Source organism: Lotus japonicus, chromosome 6, assembly GCF_012489685.1.
Source record: "Lotus japonicus ecotype B-129 chromosome 6, LjGifu_v1.2".
NCBI lineage: Eukaryota > Viridiplantae > Streptophyta > Magnoliopsida > Fabales > Fabaceae > Lotus > Lotus japonicus.
Genome location: NC_080046.1, coordinates 12,562,285 through 12,583,091, shown reverse-complemented (window position 1 = coordinate 12,583,091; position 20,807 = coordinate 12,562,285). Strand labels below are relative to the sequence as shown.

At 36.7% G+C, this 20,807-nt stretch overlaps 2 protein-coding genes across 5 annotated transcripts; one reads left to right on the top strand and one right to left on the bottom strand.

Moving 5' to 3' along the window:
• Positions 1 to 5,880: 5,880 nt before the first annotated feature.
• On the bottom strand, positions 5,881 to 7,943 carry LOC130724923 (uncharacterized). The gene is made up of 3 exons (XM_057576188.1): positions 7,916 to 7,943; positions 7,059 to 7,430; positions 5,881 to 6,887 (listed from the first exon to the last, which is right to left on the bottom strand). The coding sequence occupies exons 1-3, from the start codon at positions 7,941 to 7,943 to the stop codon at positions 5,881 to 5,883; spliced, it is 1,407 nt and encodes a 468-aa protein (XP_057432171.1).
• A 7,468-nt stretch (positions 7,944 to 15,411) lies between these two features.
• On the top strand, positions 15,412 to 20,800 carry LOC130724234 (protein DA1-related 2-like). 4 transcript variants are annotated; one of them, XM_057575420.1, is made up of 12 exons: positions 15,412 to 15,759; positions 16,089 to 16,249; positions 17,073 to 17,160; positions 17,249 to 17,363; positions 17,756 to 17,894; positions 18,126 to 18,209; positions 18,701 to 18,820; positions 18,922 to 19,134; positions 19,212 to 19,274; positions 19,392 to 19,507; positions 20,113 to 20,171; positions 20,374 to 20,800. In XM_057575420.1, the coding sequence occupies exons 1-12, from the start codon at positions 15,708 to 15,710 to the stop codon at positions 20,706 to 20,708; spliced, it is 1,545 nt and encodes a 514-aa protein (XP_057431403.1). In that variant the 5' UTR covers positions 15,412 to 15,707; the 3' UTR covers positions 20,709 to 20,800. The 4 variants fall into 4 exon arrangements, with proteins under 4 accessions (XP_057431403.1, XP_057431406.1, XP_057431405.1 ...); XM_057575423.1 differs by having other exon boundaries at positions 15,417 to 15,759; positions 16,093 to 16,249; XM_057575422.1 differs by having other exon boundaries at positions 15,417 to 15,759; positions 16,002 to 16,249.
• Positions 20,801 to 20,807: the final 7 nt, after the last annotated feature.

Here is a 20,807-nt window from a genome sequence, read left to right as displayed (position 1 = left end):
TGAAGGCTTGATTTACACTATGTTTGGGGTCTCTCTCTTCTCTATCTCTCTTCTCTTTAAATCTACTCTATTTCTCACCTATTTCTCTCTACTCAACTTCTCTCTTCTCTACTCTTTCTTCTCTATCTCTCTCTTCTCTACCAAACAGAGTGTTAAAGAGAAGAGAGATAGAGAAGAGAGAGACCCCAAACATAGTGTAAATCAAGCCTTCACTCATCTCTCTTCAATTTGGAGAGACCAAAAAAGTGGTGGGACCTACCAATTTTTCTCCCCTCTATCTCCCTCCTCTCACCTACCAAACACACATACTTCCCCCTAACTCTCTCTTCTCCATCTCTCTCTATCCAAACCTCCCTCTACCAAACAAAGTGTTAAGTCGCATCAGAGGTTATTACTGTTCATTTGTTCATTTTTTTTATAACATGGAGGGGCATGGCCCCGAAAGCGAAAAGCTAAACCACAGGAAGTTAGGAACACTAAGAGAGGCTAGAGCCTCATCCCTATACTGAACGAGAAGGCTACGACATGGATGAGTACAAACCCAGAATGGCGACCTTTGAGGTTCTGGATGAGTACAAACCCAACTTTCGTTTGAGATAGACTCACACTTGAGGGGGGGATTGTTGGGAATTTTCAAGTGTGAGTAAGTCCCACATTGGAAGCTAAGGATAAGTTTGAGTGGCTTATAAGTGTGAAGACTCATACACCCGTTGTCTTAAGGTTTTGGGTGAAATATGTGGTGTCTGGTCCACCTATGGTTTGGCATCAGAGCAAAGATCTCTGCGCATCTGATTTGCAGCCATGGCTGACAGTTCCTCAACCACAAGCGATGATCAGAATACATAGGAGATTGTGGTTCCCAAAGTCTCGCAGCCTCCAAGGCAGGAGCAGCGAATACTGTTGATCCACAGTATGTTGTTTGGGACGCTGAAAACTCCATGGTGATGACATGGTTGGTAAACTCCATGGAGGAGGACATTAGTAACAATTACATGTGTTATTCCACAGCCAAAGAGATATGGGATAGTGTCATGGAAATGTATTCATATCTTGAGAACAAATCTCAGATCTATGAACTCACCTTGAAAGTTGATGTGCAAAACTGCAAGTGTACAGTTTCATCCGGGGTTTTAATTTATCGAACCTCAAGGATTGTGATAGTTTACTTCTTAATGTTACCAAATTCTCGTTGTAAGGACGAAAAGAGAAATTAAAAGAGGGTTTAGTTGGTTGATAGAACGAAGTAACAAGAAAACGTGGAAAAAATAATTACTTATTTGAAATCACTTAGAGAAAAGCGCACCAGGGAATTGATTTCGTTTACCCTTGCTATGTTTCTACCCGCTACAATTATATATGAAATTAGTTAAATCTGTTCATGGTGCTAAGCCTATATCTTTACTTGCTAATCTCTTAGTCAAGCACCCCTTCTAGTTAATTAGTGATAGCTAATTCCTTAGTACCTAATCCTAATTAACTAGAGATTCAATTTCATGTTCAGGAAAACACAAATAAATTGCTACCCTTATCCCTAAGGCGTAGAGACCCTTATTCAATTTCTTCCTAGATCCCTATCATCTACCAATTTCCCAATTGTGCAAACGATAGCATGAAACCCTTTCGCGATTGGATTCAATAAAAGTAAAGAAGAAATTCATGAACTAAATCAACCATTCATATATAACTGAAACGTATCAAAACATAGTTTAGAGAAAACTACATCATATCCCAAGTACAAGAGAGGATTAGTTCCTCATAGTCATAGGAAACAATTCAAGAAAAAGGTAGCAAAACATCAAAATTACAATAGAAATATGTAAGGGATCCTAAAGAACTCGGAGCTCTGCCTCCAAAGGTCCCTCCAAATGTTTCAACGTGAAAAGATTCATAAAATAGGTTAAAAACGCACTTAAATAGAGTCTGGTTGTTATTTCGCGCAAATGCGAGAATTTTGTGAAGGATCTCGCGCAAAACTGGCGCAAAATATTTCAGAAGCTAATTCCTTCGCGTAAATGCGCGAGATGCAAGAGGAAATTGACGCAAAACCGGCGCAAAGAAATCCAGATTGCTCCAGACTTCAAGATTCTTGGCTCTCTCCCTTGATTTGCTCATTGATTCAACATCTTCTCCTAAAATAACAATAATAATAAATGAAAATAATTAAAAACCAATAATAGAAATTAACTAGAAGATAGAGTAAGATACCGAATTCAAATAACTTGATTAAATCCTAATGAAATCTATAAAAATAACATAAAAAATATAGAAAAAATACTAAAACTAAATGAAAACATTAAAATGCATGAACTAAGCCTAAAGTATCTTAAAATGACCGAAATATCCTAAAAACTATATTAAACTACATGCAAATAAACTATGAAAATAGCCTTAAATCCCGGGTCATCACACCCCTATACTCAACGGCAGCTTGTCCTCAAGCGGAAACTTAGGAAAGCTTGTCCTCAAGCACATAATAAATCAATTCCAAATCAATTTCCAGCACTTTTAAAACACAAGATACACATCCAACAAATAAAGATCAATTCATAAGCATACTAGTTAAGAGAAATAAGGAATCAAGTCCAGAGAAAATGAAATCAATAGGACAATGAGACTCAGAGTTCACATCAAAACTCACAAATTTAATCATCAATCATCAATTATTTAGTGCATCTGACAGTACAAACACTATGCTTCGGTTCTGATAATCAATCAAATCAATATCAGACAGTGTCATGCTATGTAACAAGGAAAAGATTCTCACATGTTGTAACTTGGCCAAGGTGTAACTTTAGGTAGGATAAGAAAAGGATAATACAAGTTTACACTCACAGATAGTTAAGTGATCTATTTCTTTTTTCAATTCAGAGCATTCATTTAAAGCACTCAAGGTTCTTTCTCTCTACTCTCCACTTTTTATTTTGCAAATTTTGCTCTTTTTTTTTCATTTATTTTTTCCAAGCATTTTGCTTCATTTTCATGCACACTAGGAGAGAGAGAGGGAACCAACACGCTAGGGCTGAGCAGGTTTATTCGACCCGACCCAAACCCGACTTAACCGAGCCCAAAACAGCATGAACGGGCGGGTCGGGTCGGATACATTGTAACGGGTCAACCTGTCAAGGTTCCAGTTGGGTATAAACGGTCGGGTTCGGGTTGATTTTTTAAAACCCGTCGAAACCCAACCCGACCCGTATTATTGGAGAAAAGCATGTGCAGTGGCAGAGTAGTTCACGTCTCACTCCATCCACACTTTATATACTCTATAAAAAAAGGAAAACCCTAACACTCCTCACTTTCTCAGTTCCTCTCTCTTGTGCGGCGCATCTCACTCAAAGACACAAAGAGAAAACCTACAATTTCTCCTTCCTCCTTCTTGATTTTTCCTTCTTGTTCCTTCTCTTCCACCAAGCTGTAGCGCCCTTTCACTCATTTTTGGTCCATATTTTCTCGTTCCTCTCTTGAAGTTTTAGAAGTCTGCAAAGTTTTCTTTCACTATGCATGTGAAAGCTCATACCTTTCTCCCTTTTCCCCCAAAAGATCCCTCATTTTTAAGCAACAACAAGAAAGTTTGGTTTTCTTACTACTATATTTGCTATCTTGTTTTAAAGATTGTTTCTTTTCATTGTGAGCACTGAGCACCTCTTTCTGACTTTGCTTCTCTAAAGCTTTTAACTTTCTTTGATTTGGTTTTGGTTTTGATTTGATCAGAGTGGAGATGATAGCAGATCTGATTCTTCTTTGATTTATGTAAAAAAAAGAGATTTTATTTTTATGTGTCTGTTGTTTGAAGTGTTCAAGTGTTGTTTTTGATTGCTTTTAGTCTATCATCTTTGTTGCTTATTGTTATGTAAATATCATTTGCACATTTTTCTTTGCTGATCTATTAATGTTCATTTTCCAGAGCTAACTCAACAATGAAGCCAATGACCACATTCAGCATACAGGTTCGTATTTTTTTTCCTTCAAACATGTAAAGGTTGGATTTTTATTAGTTGATTGTGCATGATAATGTGTAAGACCATGATTTTTTTATGTAAACAACTAAAGGTTGAATCTTTCATTGAAATTTCTTCTATTCTTTGTAAAGGTGTAATCTTTCATTGAATTTTTTTGACATTGTTGTTCCATATTTAAATATGTGGAAGTAATAGATCTGTTGACCTCTGTATGTTCTTGACTGATCTGAACTAAACTGACTTGATCTATAAGCTGAATCTATTTGTAAATTTGTTCTTAGATGGAAGTTTCTTTTTGTGCTGTGTATTTGTCTATTCGTTGTTCAAGCTTGAATTGATCTTACATTATTTTAACTCACTAATATTCTGTTTTTTTTTTTTTCATTTTCAGTGTAGAAAAGAAAGAGGAGATCGAAAATCTTGCCAAACAAGTTTGAAAGGAGCTTGAAGCCAGAAACTTAATGGGATGATGATGTTATGCTTGTTTCAACTTGTAAAATGATTATTAATTTGTATTTGATTGGGATTATTATTTTATGTGATTTTTGTAAGTTCAAAATTGTTGTGCAGTCAAATGAAGTAATTTTATTCGGCATTTTTGGATAAATGTACCATTAGTTTTTTAGTAACTGATTCAGATTTCAAAAATAATAAAGCCAAAATAGTCCTAAACTATAAATTGGATCACGGGCTGTCAAAAGTTGCAGCCCACTATACTTTTTATCCTTAAAAAAAGTTTTTTTTTGTAGAAAAACGCGTTTTTGAAAAAAAAAGGCAAAAAACTTCCTTTGGGCCCAATCCGTTGCAACCCGCCCGAATAAACCGGCTACCCGCCCAAACCGAACCCGGCAAACCCGTTGTTGTCTACGGTCGGTAATGGGCCAGTATATGAGCAAGTCGGTTTTGGTCGGTTGGGCCAAAATGGGCCCGAATCCGACCGAACCCGCCCGATGCTCAGCCCTACGACACGCTAATATTCTTTTTTATTTGCTCAATTCACAATTGAGATCACTTAACAACTCATGAATATTTCCAAAGTTAGGGACCAAGAAAATTCACATTTAGGCTCAACTTGGGCAACTAAGGAATAACTGAAACAAAGTCTGAAGGCCATCAAAAATGCCTTATAATCTCTTAACAAATCACAAGCATAACACTATCGAACCGATATGCATGTCAAAGCAGAACCAAGCAAGTGCAAGCAAGTCAGGAATCATCAGAGATCACTCATCACTCAGCAGAAAACAAGGGGTAAAGAGATGAACCCCAGTGAACTCCTATCAACACTATCTATTGAAAACATCACTCAGTCCTAAAATTCACTTACTTCTATCAAAAGCATGTCATGTCCAATACATTAGTTGCACATGTGTATCACAATTTCCATAAAAACAAGGCATAGATTCATAATTGAAATCACTTGAGTAGTCAAATACAAAGGCAGATAACTCGGGGTAAAAGCATGTGCATAACTAGTGTGTGCAACAAAATGTAAAATGCATGATCATGCAATTACTTGAGAGATAATTGGTTAAGAAAAACTCCCTGTACTCAATTTGGGTGCAAACAGTGATAGCACCAGGACTCTGTCACCTGGACCCTCCAGCTCAATTCTGAACATGTAAATCACTTAATCCTTGTAAAAATGAACACACAAATTAAAAATACCACAATTATAACTCAAATAACTCATGAGAACACTTAGACTCAACAGAAAATAAAGACTCAACTAAAAAGGATATATTTTTGTTTTTGTTTTTCTCATTTTTTCAAAACTAACACTACGAAACCGTAAATAAAAAAAATCATTAAAACTAAGAAAGCAAAGCGAAAATTAAATTAGAACTAAAATTACCGTTTGGGTTGTCTCCCAAGAAGCATAATTTTATAGTCTTTGTTAGACTTCACCGGACTAAGAATTCTATCCGGGGTTTACCCCATAGTGCGTTGCACTTCCGGGTTCCTTAAACTCAGCACACATTTTCACCATGTTCTTGCAAGCAATCTCAAAAGCATGAACACAGTTATTCAATTTAGAGTTAAAAGGGATAGGAGGTTTATCATCTTTCTTATGTTTTGGCTTCCATATGAAGGATTCTCCTTTCGCTTTCTCCTCTTTCCGCTCCATGTTGGCCACAACGCTTTCAAGATGAACTGGTTCAGCTTGATTTCTCAGGTTCTCCTCCTTCTGCTCTGAGTTGACAATCATGCTCATTGAGTAGACTTTCTCAGTTTGGTCGCTCTGCGTGTTCTTCTTTTTCTTCTTATTTGATGCTCCAGCTTTTTCTTTAAGGAAGAACTGCTTCAACTTCTCATCACTCCACTCGTCCATCATCTCCACCAAGAATGCATCATTCTTCTCAATTTTCTTTGGCTTCAGGTCAAATATGGTGAAAGTAATTTTCTCATCAGCTACCCTTAAAGATATTGTTCCTTTTCCCACATTTATTTTCGCTTGTGAAGTGGCTAGGAACGGTCTTCCCAGAATCAATGGTATTTTAGAGTCCTCGTCCATATCAATTATCACAAAATTCACCAGAAACTCAAACTCTCCTACTCTCACTAGCACATCTTCAAAAACTCCCCAAGGAGTCACCATGGAGCGGTCTGCTAGTTGAAGCATCATCATTGTTGGCTTCAGCTCTCCAACATTAAGTCGCTCGAACATTGATAGGGGCATTAAGTTGACGCTTGCCCCTAAATCACATAAAGCTCTCACTTCCTTTGAAGCCCCAAAGTTAACAGGTAGAGTGAAACTACCTGGATCCTTTCGTTTGGGTGGAAGCTTCCTTTGCAAAATAGCGCTACACTCCTCAGTCAGCTCAACGATATCATTCTCTTCACTCAAGCTCCTTTTCTTAGATAGTATCTCCTTCATGAACTTGGCATATTGAGGCATCTTTTCTAAAACTTCAGAGAATGGGAGGTCTACACGTAACTTTTTAAACATAGAAATAAACTTGGAGAATTGCTTCTCCAACCTCCTCTTTGCTATGTTAGTGGGGAAAGGGGGAAAATGAACTTTTGTAAACTTATTATTTTCTAAATCTACTTTTCTCTCTTTCACTAACCTATCTTCACTCTGTTCTTTTTCCTTACTTATTACTTCAAATTCACTTTTATTTCCAGCTTCAATTTCATGCATAACTTTTCCACTTCTTAGAGTAACAGCAGAAATATTCTCCCTAGGACTAGGCACAGTGTTACTAGAAAACATACCTGGAGGTCTCTCAGATAATTGTTTGCAAATTTGACCGACCTGATTCTCCAGATTTTTGATTGAAGCCTCCTGGTTTTTGAAGTTATTTCTAGACTCATTTATGAAGCTATCTGTGGACACCTGAAGCTTGCTAGTAGCTTGGGCCAGTTCTCCCACAATTTCTTCTAGGCTCTTCTTCCCACTTCCTTGCTCTTGAGAGGGTTGAGGTTTTTGATCTTGACCATAACTCCTTTGATTAGAGTACTCCCTTGCTGCAAGTTACAACTGGCCTTTACATCAATTGGATGTAAAAAATGCTTTCCTGAATGGGGAGGAAGAAGTGTTTATGAGTCTTCCCCCCGGATTTGAAGAAGAACTTGGAAGAAATAAGGTGTGTAGACTAAAGAAGTCATTATATGGGCTGAAGCGATCTCCAAGAGCATGGTTTGAGAGGTTTAGAACAGTGGTAAAAGGGCTTGGATATATCCAAAGCCAAGCTGATCACACATTGTTCTATAAACATTTAGCATATAAGAAGGTTGCTATCTTGATTGTATATGTTAATGATATTATTATGACAGGTGATGATAGCTTGGAACTCAAAAATCCGAGGGAGAAACTTGCTAAAGTTTTTGAAATCAAGGACCTTGGCCCATTGAAATACTTCCTTAAAAAATTGAGTTTGCAAGATCAAAGGAAGGTATCTTTATGATCCAGCGAAAGTATATTCTGAATCTTTTAAAAGAAACAGGATTACCTGGATGCAAAGCCGTAGAAACACCCATGGAGCCCAACTTAAAGCTGCAACCAGTTGAAACAGAAAATATGGTGGACAAAGGAAGGTATCAGCGACTAACGGGAAGGCTAATATACCTATCTTACACCCGTCCAGACATTGCCTTTGCTGTAAGCATGGTAAGCCAGTTATGCATGCACCGGGTCATAAACACTTGGAGGTAGTTTTCAGAATCCTAAGATATTTGAAGGGATCACCTGGGAAGGGGCTTCTTTATAAAAATCGTGGACACCTTCAGGTAGAAGCCTACACTAATGCATACTGGGCAAGGAGTGTGACAGACCGAAGATCAACATCAGGCTATTGCACCTTCGTTGGAGGAAACTTGGTTAGTTGGAGAAGTAAAAAACAAACCGTTGTAGCAAGGAGTAGTGCAGAAGCTGAATTTAGAGCAGTTGCTCATGGAATTTGCGAGGCATTATGGGTGGAAAAGCTTCTACAAGAATTAAAGGTTTTCAATTCTCCTCCAATAAAGCTTTATTGTGACAACAAGTCTGCAATATCTATTGCACACAACCCGATCCTACATGTTAGGACCAAGCATGTAGAAGTTGATAAACACTTCATCAGTGAGAAGATAGAAAGTGGGCAGATTTGTATTACATATGTTCCCACTGCAGAGCAATCGGAAAACATCCTAACCAAAGGATTACCCAAGAAATACTTTGACAACATAACTAGCAAGCTTTCTATGGAGGATATATTTAGGCCAGCTTGAGGGGGAGTGTCAACAAACTATGAAATAGAGCATTTAATGCTCTTAACTAGCAGTTATATTTTTGTCTGTATATAATTATGTTGTTTCTTGTTTGTACTTAGTTTATTTTAGGTAGTTTCTTATTTTCATTCATTCTCCTTAATTCTCTCTTTAGTCAAGGATTTCCTTCTTTGACTTTAACCAATCACATTATGTAATTCCCTCTATAAGAAGAGGAATACCTGTACAATTTTTCATATCAATAATATTACCAAATAGTTCAACTTGGTATCAGTGCCGATGGTTGTTTGACCATGACCATTCCAAAATAAATCAAAAGAGGCAGCCCTAGAAAACATAAACCCACTTATTGGGGTGGGTTTGTTTGAGATGATTCACACACTCCTCAATGACCTCTTCGTCATTTCCATCTCAACCTAGATCCAACTCTTTAGCAACCATCTACACCTCACGAGCTCGCGCATAAACACGACCCCGGGGCTGAGAAGCTTGCATGACCTGAGGGTCCACCCTACAGACGTAGTGCCTGACACATCCGGTGCCTCCAAGTCACCAAAAACAACTTGTAACCCCTGTTTTTTTTTTCTATTCTTAGTGACTTTCTTAGGCCGATCTCTTTTTCTCCTAATAGAAAAATCTGGGCTCTGAGGGGCTCATTCTCCACATGAGAAAGAGGTTCAAGCATTGAGAAAATCACATCGAGGGGAACCTCTAAAGTAACGAGATATTTCGATACTAAATATTGCTCGAGCAAAGCTCCCAAATCATCTAGCGCAACACCGTCAGAACTCAGAACCACCATGGCCTTGAACCAAAAAAGAACCCGAACCCATACCAGCACTCAACCGTGCATCCAAGCTCAACCTAGGAGAACCACAACCATGAATTGATCCATCCTCGCCTCAAAATCATTTAGCACGACATAAGTAGCCAAAACCATAAGTAGTCCAATCCATTTTCAAGCCCAACAAGAAACTTAACCTCACCATTAATAACACACTGATAAGAAGCACCTTCACCTCGTAACAAACGCAAATCGACATGAGACTTCTCAAACAAATCCAAGTAAGAAGTTGTAAGATCAAGTTTTGATCTAGTAGTACAACTCTATGTTTTGATGATTACAAGTTAACCTTTTGATATGAACAATTGTGGTACTCTAACGTGTTTTTCTGAGTGTGCTATTTACAGGCTCTGACCTCAACTCAATCTCACACAAATTAGAAGCACTGTGTATAAAGAGTGACCCAAGCAACGCTTTCGCATTCACCATGTTCAGTATGAACAGTGGAAAAGCTTCAGAAGTTCTGAAGTTATACAAACTCTGATGAGGACTCAGTCACTAGAAGCTCTGAAGATCCAGAAGTTCTGATAACCAAGAAACACTGAAGGTTCAGATGTTCTGATGGTGTAGAAGACTCTGAAGATCCAGAAGCTGAATAGTGGAAACTCTGAAGTCCAGAAGCAAGAAACTCTGAAGGCCATGTTCTTCCCTCTGAGTTCAGAATCAGAAGAAACAATGGTCAGAGGATCTGTGCTTTCCCTCTGACTCTGATTAACCGGCTTCACAAGTTCCAATACGAAGCATTCCTCTGATCAGAAGTCTCCTAGGTTAAAAGGTCAAGTCGCTATCCAAGTACAAAAGCAAGTGTACCTTCCTGACGACCTACCTAACGTTCTCAGCCACAGCAGAAGCTGGATTTTCCAGAACTGCCCTCCAACGGTAGCATTTCCCATGCATTGCTCAACCCTAATCCTTGGAGTATATATAGAGGCTGAAGATTGAAAGAAGCGGCAAAAAGAAGCAATACATACGCGCAAGACATATTCAAATTATTCTAAGCTTTCTTTCATCTGAAATTCATTGAGTTTACTATTAGCTTTTTAGAAGCAAATCTCTTGTAAACAATTCTTTGATAAACAGTTTGTTTAGTTCCTTTAGGAGATCAAGGTTGATCGGATCCTAGAGAAGACTAAGAGAGTGAATCTTAGTGTGAGCTAAGTCAGTGTAATTGTTAGTCACTTGTAGGTTTCAAGTGCAGTTGTAACTCTTACCTGATTAGTGGATTGCCTTCATTCTAAGAAGGAAGAAATCACCTTAACGGGTGGACTGGAGTAGCTTGAGTGATTTATCAAGTGAACCAGGATAAAATCCTTGTGTGCTTTTCTATCTCTTATCTTTTGCACTTAAGTTCTCGAAAGATTTGTCAAAATCTTTAAGGTGGAAGTTTTGTACTGAAAACGTTATTCAAACCCCCCCTTTCTACCGTTTTTCATACCTTCAGAAGTAACCTCGTCCTCACCCATCAAAGAGCCTCCATCCACGTCAAACAACTCTAAAACCGCACGCCTAGGAACCTTAAGAGCATCTACACTTGCACAAACTTATAGAAATAAAACAACATCCGAAATCCGCTCCTCTGGAGCCCAAGGCTTAGCCACCGAGAACACAACATCATCACCATCATGGACCAAAGAAGAAACAACATCAAACCCGGTCAACATCCCACTCAAAGAACCAGACACGATCCTTGCAACTAGCGCATCCAAAGTACCATGCTTTGTTGCGTTCTCCTCCTCCATCAGACCATATTTGAAGGCTTGCTCATGCTGCCCCTTACAAGGAAAACGAACCAACGACACAACAATATGAACACCATCCATGGTCCTCCCATTCATCACCGAAAGCGCCTGCAAAACATGTTGAGAATTTGAAAACCGCACGAACCCGAACCTCGTAGTCATTCCTCTCTTTGGTTGTTGTTGAATGTGAACATAAGTCAGTCTCCCATAACAAGAAAACACAACACTTACCCGATTAAATGTCACCGATGCTAAAATCTCGTCAAGATACAACATGGATGAGCAGCAAAGCTAGTTCTTGCTTTCGTCGCGAACAAAACCATCCAACTAGGGATGGAAGTAGGCTAGATTGCCTATAGGGGCCTATGCTTAGCATACATCAGTCACAAGCCAAATTAAAAAATAGAAAAGAGCAAGACTTTTTGAAAAGCCTTTTTAGTTAAAAGCTTTTTTAGTTAAAAAGGCTAGGCTTAGGGCACTCAGAAAGCCTTGTAAGCCTAATATGTCGGCCTATTTAAAACATATAAATTCATTTTATTATTTTTACATTAAATTTATATTATAATATCTAAAAATTATATACTTATTGATTTATTTATATGTTTAAGCATGTTAGACTATATATCTATTTAACCATATAAACTTCTATAGAACCTATTTACTTTGACTTAGACGATACCATATAATGATATTATTATATTTTTTCTTGTTTGCTATCAGTTTGCTAACATGTTTGTAAATAGATTTGTTGGTATACTTGATGTCATACAATACAACATGTCTTTAAATAAGCTATCGGGTCAAACCAGACTTTCAACATATTAAGGCTCAGGCCAAAATATATATATGGGTTTGCTAAGTGACTCTCACTTGAATTTCATGAAGGAGTAAATTAGCATTCAACACCTTTTTAATTTGACAAAGTTGCCCCAACTTCTCCTTTTGTTGTCAAATTATACTTAAGGCTATTTTTGTAATTTCTATTTTTTCAAATTTAAAAAGCCAATTTCTCTCTCATCTTTATGGCTTCCCTTTATTGAGTTCATTCTCATTCATTCTTCTAGAGCAGCAAATCAAACTTAAACTCTCTTCGATGGCAATGGCTCCCTCAAGCTTAAGACAACATAAAGCCCACAAATTTGAACCACCCAATAAATTTAAACAACTCAAAGATTTGCAAGGTGCAGATTAGGGGTGTCAATGCATAGATACGGGTGGATATGGGTAGTATACATCACCACCCGTTCCGTGATTAAAAATTCATACCTATACCCGCTTCATATCCATATTCATTAAATGAGTTTTAAACGGTTTTTATAATATTCGTGGATATCTATGGACACTCATGAACATATATGGATTCACATATAATTGTCCAAATGAAAGTAATATTAAAAGTTAAATTTAGTAGACTTCACGGTCCATACATGAAGGCAAATGTTTTTTTTTTCTTCACCTTTTTTGAGTCCAAGAGATTCTTTTTACCATTACCATTATACAAGTTTACTTGAAGGAGAACTATAATCCCAACACATAGTTATTAGAGATTAGATTTAATATAACACTTCTTATCTATATATATGATATTTTAATATATTATATATCGGGAGTATCTATGGGTATGGATACATCAATATCTGTACCCGCCTCGTTAATAAATGGATAGTAAAAATATCTATTAAATAAATCTGTGAATAGTGTATGTAATTTTACCTATAGCGGGTTTGTATCTGCGGGTATCCGTGAATCTGAGTAATTTTGATATCCTAGTGCAGTGCAGACATTATTTGAAAACATAATTTTATTATTCTTAGAATTGTAAAGAGCTACATATCTTCATTGTAGACATTATTCTCAACAGCTACTAAAAGTATAGAATAGGATTTGATTCCCACAAACAAAGGTATATAGAAGTGTTTGTACATTGTTCACACCCACCACCATGATCTCAATTTGAAACATATCTTGTAGAATTAAAAATCAAGTCATTTCATACCAGTTATGATGTGAAATTTAAGCTGATAAGAGTATTGGAAGGAGAATATTAAGTCTCTTTCGTGATTGGTAAGAAGAATAGCATATGGATATATGACATTATTATTCTTGACGAAGGAGGAAACTCTTGCATTTCTCTCTCTCTTCTTACCAGGCAAAATGCTTCCAAATTTAAACCACAAAAGCAATATAAAGAAGTTTCATGCACTAACTATATACGTCTTCAACTCCATGCGTGCAAACTCAGCACTACTCTTTTTACTTTTTTTCCGCGTGTTCTTTTTGCTTTATTAGCTTTCTCATTATCTACCTGGAATTTTGTTGTCTCCCAACATAAATTCCACTTTCGATTCTGTGCAATCCACCGTTGTTTATTGTTGTCTAAGAGATATGAGTTCCGGGCTAAAAAATAAGAGACTACTTTAAAAAGTAAACTAAGTCATTATAATCATCGATTAAGTTTCTTTAATTTTTTTGTTTTATAAGCAAGTTTCTTTAATTTTTAAAGTAAATAATTACTATTAATGATTGTGATGATTTATTTATTTTCTAAAGTGACTCTCACACATTAGAGGAGCCAAATCCACAAAGTATATGCTTCACGAGAGACAATTCTATTAGAGTTGATAACATCTCTCACAACACAATTAGAGTTTTTAATACACAATACTCGAAATTGAAATTTTACTTTGCGTTAAGAGAATCAACATGTGCCACTTAAACCAATCACACTATTTCAAATTGCTATAAGACTTAATTACACATTTGGTCTCTCATCTATTGTGATTGGGCATGCGATTTGCCCCACCTGATGTTTAAAATGTGCAATTTGTGAAAATTGAGTCATTGTATCTGACGACCTATGTCCAATTGATAACGAAGAGTGCCTATGTGACTCTTATTAATTGACGTAGACACCGACTTGTGTTCCACTTGAATGCCAATGTCATATTTGTTAACAAATTATAATTATTTATTTTTTCATTAGTGTGATTTAATTAATTAGTGTTCCATGACTGCACTACCACCACTAGCTCACACCACCGCATGGCTTTCATTAGTCGACGTGAACACTGACTTATTCCACCGACTTGTGTTCCATTTGGATGTCATGTCATATTTGTTAATAAATTATAATTATTTATAATTTCATTAGTGTGATGTAATTAATTAGTGTACCACCACAACAGTATCACCACTCACACCACCACCACTCTCTCCTGGGGGGGGGGGGGGATGGCATCGAAATTAAATAGCCTTTGCAACTGCCAAATCTCGTAATCACAAAATTGCGATAAAGAAGACCAAAAGCACATTAGACACCACGTCAACAATTTCCTTAGCATTTGGACAGAAAAATAATGGAAGAATTAAAAATTATGTTACTAAATTGCTTGTTTTAAATGTTAAAAGTCAAATCGCTCCACTGCGATAAATGAGGGATCAAAATTGTAATTAAAACTTTTTATTATTACTCTCTTATCTCCCCTGAGCAGAACCTATTTTCTCTTCAATGCTTTTGAAGCCAAGAATCTCCTGTCAAGGAAGTGGGTCGCACACTCGTGGAGTTACCATCCGCCGATGTCGGTGCTAATCAGGTTGGTGAATGTAGCGTCAGTCTCTAGCGTCTACTAGTTGTCCTCAGGTTCTTGGACGCTACATTGGCTGATAACTTTAATGTTTCTCATAACCAACACTAAATGTTGTAATGGCAACACTAATTAGCATCGGCCAAGTCGACACTAACTTTAAGTGAGGTTTTCTTTTCTTTTGTTGTTAGTGTCGGCTTTGCCTTAGCTTAGCGTTAATGTCATAGCTGACGCTAAATTTGGACGTTAAATCAACTCATTCTTACCGTCTCTCATGACACATAAGTGCCGCATTGCAAACTTGGAAGCCAAATAAGAACACCGAGCACAACATCAACAACTTTCGTAAGTAATTGGAAGAAAATTTGTAGAAGGATACAATTTTCACAAATAAAAAAGTTTAAAAACTAAAATTTACTGGTTTTAAACATCAGAAAGCTAAACTTAAAAAGTGACCGCCGCTAAACCACCGAGTTTTTGTAGTGCCAATACAAGTATAGAAAGAAAGATAAAAGCTAGATGGAACTACATTTACAATGTCACTTAGGTACATGAGGAACTAAAAATGAAAAATCTAGTTAAATCTTGTTTATTACTCCCCCCTAAGCAGGAACCTGTCTTTCTGCAATTGCCTACTTTCTCTTCAGTGGTTTCCAAGCCAAGAATCTCTCCCACCCTGTGTGCCACTTCCTCACAGATTCCTTTTGAACGATGTCTAATTACTCCGTGTTTTTCATCTCCTGCTCCTTTTCTCTCCAACCCCTTGTTTTTTCTCACCATCATTTTCAATTTTCCACCATCCTTTTTGCTTTCTCTGTGTCTCACATAACTAGATACAAAATCTATATATAAGTAGCTTCCCATCGTCATGGCTCCTCCTCCTTCAGATATCAATCATCTCTCTCACTCTTGCATATATGGTATTCTCTCTTGTCTTCTTAATTCTTCTTCTTCATCTGTTTTCAGTTTTTCACCATAAAAATTAAAGCTTCATGTACCTATAGCACTTGTTATCAATACATAGATTTTGCAAAACATTTAGAGTAACCCATGAAGCTATTGTTTTGAACTTTAAGTAATTCTTTCTTTTTGTTGATTTTAGTAAATGGGTATGGATGCTTGTTGTCCAAGTTTTCTCATTTTACTTTGCATATGATTTCAGAAGTATGTTATAACCGAGTTGATACACGAAAAATCGATTTGAAATGTGACTTGGAGCTTCCAAACTAACCATTTTTTTTGTGGGAAGCAAGGGATTTTGAATCTTCATACACAGAGAGAAAGTCTGGTTTTGTGAAATTGTTTGGCAAGATTTTCAAAATTTGGTCCAGTAGAGGAAAGGGTCGTGGTCATCATCTTCAGCAGCCTGCGGAGGAAAACATGGTTTGGCGAGTTCCAATTAGATCTTCGGTAAACACAATTACTCACTATGAGCTTGTTTGGAGGCCGATCAAAGAGCACTTATTGGAGTTTATGCAGTGTTTTTTTTTGAATAAATAGTTCCAAAAAGTGCTCTTTAGTCCTAATTCAAATGGAAATTATATTTTTCCTTTTAATTAAATGATATATCTATTGTTGCTGTCCTTGTAAAAAATATGGTTGTTACTTTTCTCACAAGAAAAATGTTAATGATTAGTCACAACATGTTACCCTAGTCCAAATCCAAGTTGACTTTATTTTTTGTCATTATTCATAAGTATAACTCAACTATGAATACTAGAAACTTGACTTCCTTTGTCTTGTTTGCTTAGTTGGACAGCATTACAAGTGAGACTCATTACTTTGGTCTGCAGTTTAAAGTACTGAGTTTTAAACACATTTTTTCTTTCCAAATATTTGCTTCTGCAATTTCAACCAGACTTGAATCCTAGCTGTGCTCTAGGAAATTAAAGCCATTCAAGTTGTGCTGCATCATTTACTGACTTACTGTTGAGTTATAGCTGCACTTTAAGATTAATTTTCTAAATTGTGGATTGTATAATCTATGAGTTGTTTGTACATAATGATGTTCTAGTTATTTACTTCCAATGTTTTGTGGGATTTCTTTCCTGAGTGCATTGTTCATGTTCTTTTCAAAAATACCTGTTTGGTGTGGAAAATTAAGGCCATTTAGTGATGTAGCAGCCAAAAATAGTTCATAACTTGATATGTAGTGATCATTTTGGGTTCCTTTTACCATCATAATTTCGATTTGGGAGTAAGATGTGTTGAATAATATTTTTGATGTCATTAGGGTAACCGTGCTAGATCTCAGAAGGAGGAAGAGGATCTGGACCGTGCAATAGCACTTTCTTTAGGTGAAGGTTTAAAGAAACCATCTGGTAAGTACTAAATTTTCAAGAAAGTATTCTAGCCATCATGATATTGGTAATCAGAAGATTAAAATTTTATTCCCATTTGTTCATCAAGGATATAGATGGCGGACAAGTACTGATGAAGATCACACAAAGGCACTTCAGGATCGAATGCACTCATCTGCATACCCTCCGTATGCCCCTTTACCTTTTTATCCTCGTGGATACAGGTAAAATTTCACACTCATCTTGTATCTGATATGTGAAGGCCAAACATAAAGTGTTTTACTATTTGATCAATCATGCATGATAATTGAAAATTGTTATTGGCTGCCATTATTCAAAATCACAAAACTCAACATGTCTCAGATATTGTGTATAATATATACTTGTGTTTGAAACAAAACTTTAAAATAGCTTCAGATTTCTCTGTTGATTTTACCATACATTACTCGCATGTGTGGAAATTCCTTAACAATTGATTGTAAAACTAGAATCAATTCTAGGGAGAAGCTTCTGTGAGTCTCTTATATGTAATTGATTTTATTCGGTTTCATTGTTCTGATGCCGATACATTATGATGGTTCTGCTTCATCATTTATCTACAATTGATTATGTGCAGCATGCCATCACATATCAGAATATGTGGAGGGTGCAACAAGGAAATACTCCATGGAAACTGTTTGGGAGTTGAGAATCGTTATTTTCATTCAGATTGCTTCAAGTGTCACTCTTGTCATCACCCCATTAAAGAGCGTGAGGTAGTTTGATCCTCTGGAGATATCATCTATTTTCCTTCAACAAACACATTCACACAGGCACAACATGCAGATGCACTCATTCGCGGCATAACTTCTATAATTCTATTCAATGTCTTCCCACAAATTCATGTGGTTAACACTTTCAAAGCTATGCCTGCATAAGCATTGATTTTAATATTTCTCTTTTATCCTCTCTCTCTCTCACTGCCTTGTTTTTTCTGTTGATCTCAGTTCTCTTTGTCAGGGAAGCATCCATATCACAAGTCCTGTTTTATAAATTTGACACACCCTAAATGTGAAGTTTGCCATCAACATGTAAGTTAGTATTCCCCTGTCTTTGCTTGTTCACATTGTTCTGCTTCCTAATTCTTAGTTTTCTTCAATAAATAGTTAGTTTCTGATGACTTAGCCAAATAGTATTACTAGTCTTCTCATGACAATTGAATTAATTTAAATTATAGTCATCTTTGATATCTTATTCATTTATAAGCCCTTGGCGGATTGTGGAAATTATGTTTTTTACATTAATCATGAGCTTTCCATTGACCAAATGCATGTTTGAAATTCTTGTACAATTGATTCTGAAGCCAGAATAATTTCTGATAAGAAACTTCTGTGAGTACTTTCTAGGTTACAGAATTGATTTCTGAAAAAAGCGAAGTTGATCAAAACATGCTATTATCATGACTCATGAGACTAGCCTAGGAAAAATATAATCTCTGTGTGTCTATTACGATTGGCCTATATAATCTTCACAGTTGATTAAAAGCAATATTAACACTTGTGATAATTTATTTCACTTTCAGATACCTATAAATGCTGCTGGTTTGATTGAGTATAGGTGCCACCCCTATTGGAACCAAAAGTATTGTCCGTCTCATGAATATGATAATACATCTCGATGCTCTAGTTGTGAAAGATTAGAGGTACTGATTTAACTGGTACCTCAGAATGTTTCATTATTATTTTTTCAGAAGAGGAAATAATCTTTTGCTGTGTGTTTCTTTCCTTTATCTGACATATAAAGTCTCGGGGTGAAAGATACATTAGATTGGAAGATGGACGAGTTTTGTGCCTCGAGTGCATAGAATCTGCTATAACGGATACTGGAGAATGTCAACCTCTTTATCATGCTATCAGAGACTATTATGAAGGATTGAACATGAAAATTGATCAACAAGTACCCATGTTACTCGTTGGAAGAGAAGCACTCAATGATGCTATTGTTGGGGAGAAAAATGTAATGAGTCGTCCATTCTTTTGATTTTCATTCATAGAATTAACTCAACCCCTCTTACCCTTTTTGATTTATCACAGGGTTTCCATCACTTGCCAGAAACAAGGGGCTTATGCCTTTCAGAAGAACAGACTGTGACCAGTGTATGATTTGCAGAATCTTTTGTTTCATAGGATTAGAGAATGTTGAAGCGTTCATGAACCAACCATGTTACAAATTTTCTGAGGTACTTTCACTGATCTGATTTTCTGTTGGTTCAGGTGTATAGATGGCCAAAATTTGGAGGCCATCGATTAGTAGGAATGAGAACTCAACCTCAGAAACTGACTAGGAAATGTGAAGTTACAGCTATTCTTGTCCTCTATGGTCTTCCAAGGTAACCAATATTTAATACATAAGGAAACTTCGTTTTTCTTGTCCCTCTGATTCCATTTTGAATACTATTGAGTTCCTATAAATTTAATATAATAGTCTCTCAATAGCAGAACTACTGAAAGATTAGAGATATCAGATAAAATCATTCGTCCATCAGCTCAAGCTTTTGGGATAGTTTGGTTCATGACATTGTATGAGAGACTCTATGACCAAGTAGTTTAGAGATCGATCCATGTTGCCCCCAATTATTCTAATTAAAAGTTAAATTTAAGCACAAGGTAGGTGAGCCTGTGCATTGTCCACACTTCAAGCTCAATGGGCTCTTGCGTGATACTAATCCATGTTGTCCCCAATAATTCTAATTAAGAGTTAGAATTTAGCCGAAGGTAGGTGGATGCGTGCATTGTTGGCACTTCAAGCTCTATGCACTCTTGCATAAGGAGACATATTAGAACATAATATAAAATAACTCATGTGTCTTCAGTCTTAACCCAACCCTTCAGGCTTTTAGAATAGTAGTTCATGATATGAAAGTCAAATCTACTTTATGCTTGTGATGATGTTCAAACTTTATATTAAATGTTCTGATAAATTTATGGGATGCAGGTTACTCACAGGTGCCATCCTTGCCCACGAGTTGATGCATGCTTGGTTGCGCCTTAAAGGTTATATACATATATTGATCCTATCTTGGCATTCTACGCCTTAGTGCATGTTTGAAAATTGAATTGATTCTGGTTTTGGGGAAGAAACTTATATGAGTAGATTCTAGATGCCATAATTGATTCGGGGAATAAGAAGTTGATCCAAACATGCTTTTAGTGTGACATAATTTAACTTTCTTCTGATTTCTCTTAAACTAATTAGCAGGTTACCGCAACCTTACCCCTGAAGTAGAGGAAGGTATTTGCCAGGTTCTTTCTTACTTGTGGCTTGATGCAGAAGTGATGCCAGGCTCAAGAACTATGCCATCAACATCAATAGCATCTTCATCATCCTCCTCCTCCTCCTCATACTCATCAAAGAAAGGTGTGAGATCTAAAGTTGAAAATAAATTGGGAGAATTTTTCATGCACCAGATTGCCAATGATTCTTCCCCAGCTTATGGTGGAGGCTTTAGAGCAGCTAATGCAGCTGTTAATAAATATGGTTTACGTGCTACTCTGGATCATATTCGTTTAACTGGCCAGTTCCCACTGTAATAAGGGAAACCTTCTCTGAGGAGTAAATGTGTTCCTATAAGGATGTTCCAGTCCAAATTCACTAAAATTATGCATGCCTTGTTTTAGTTTTCTGAGCAG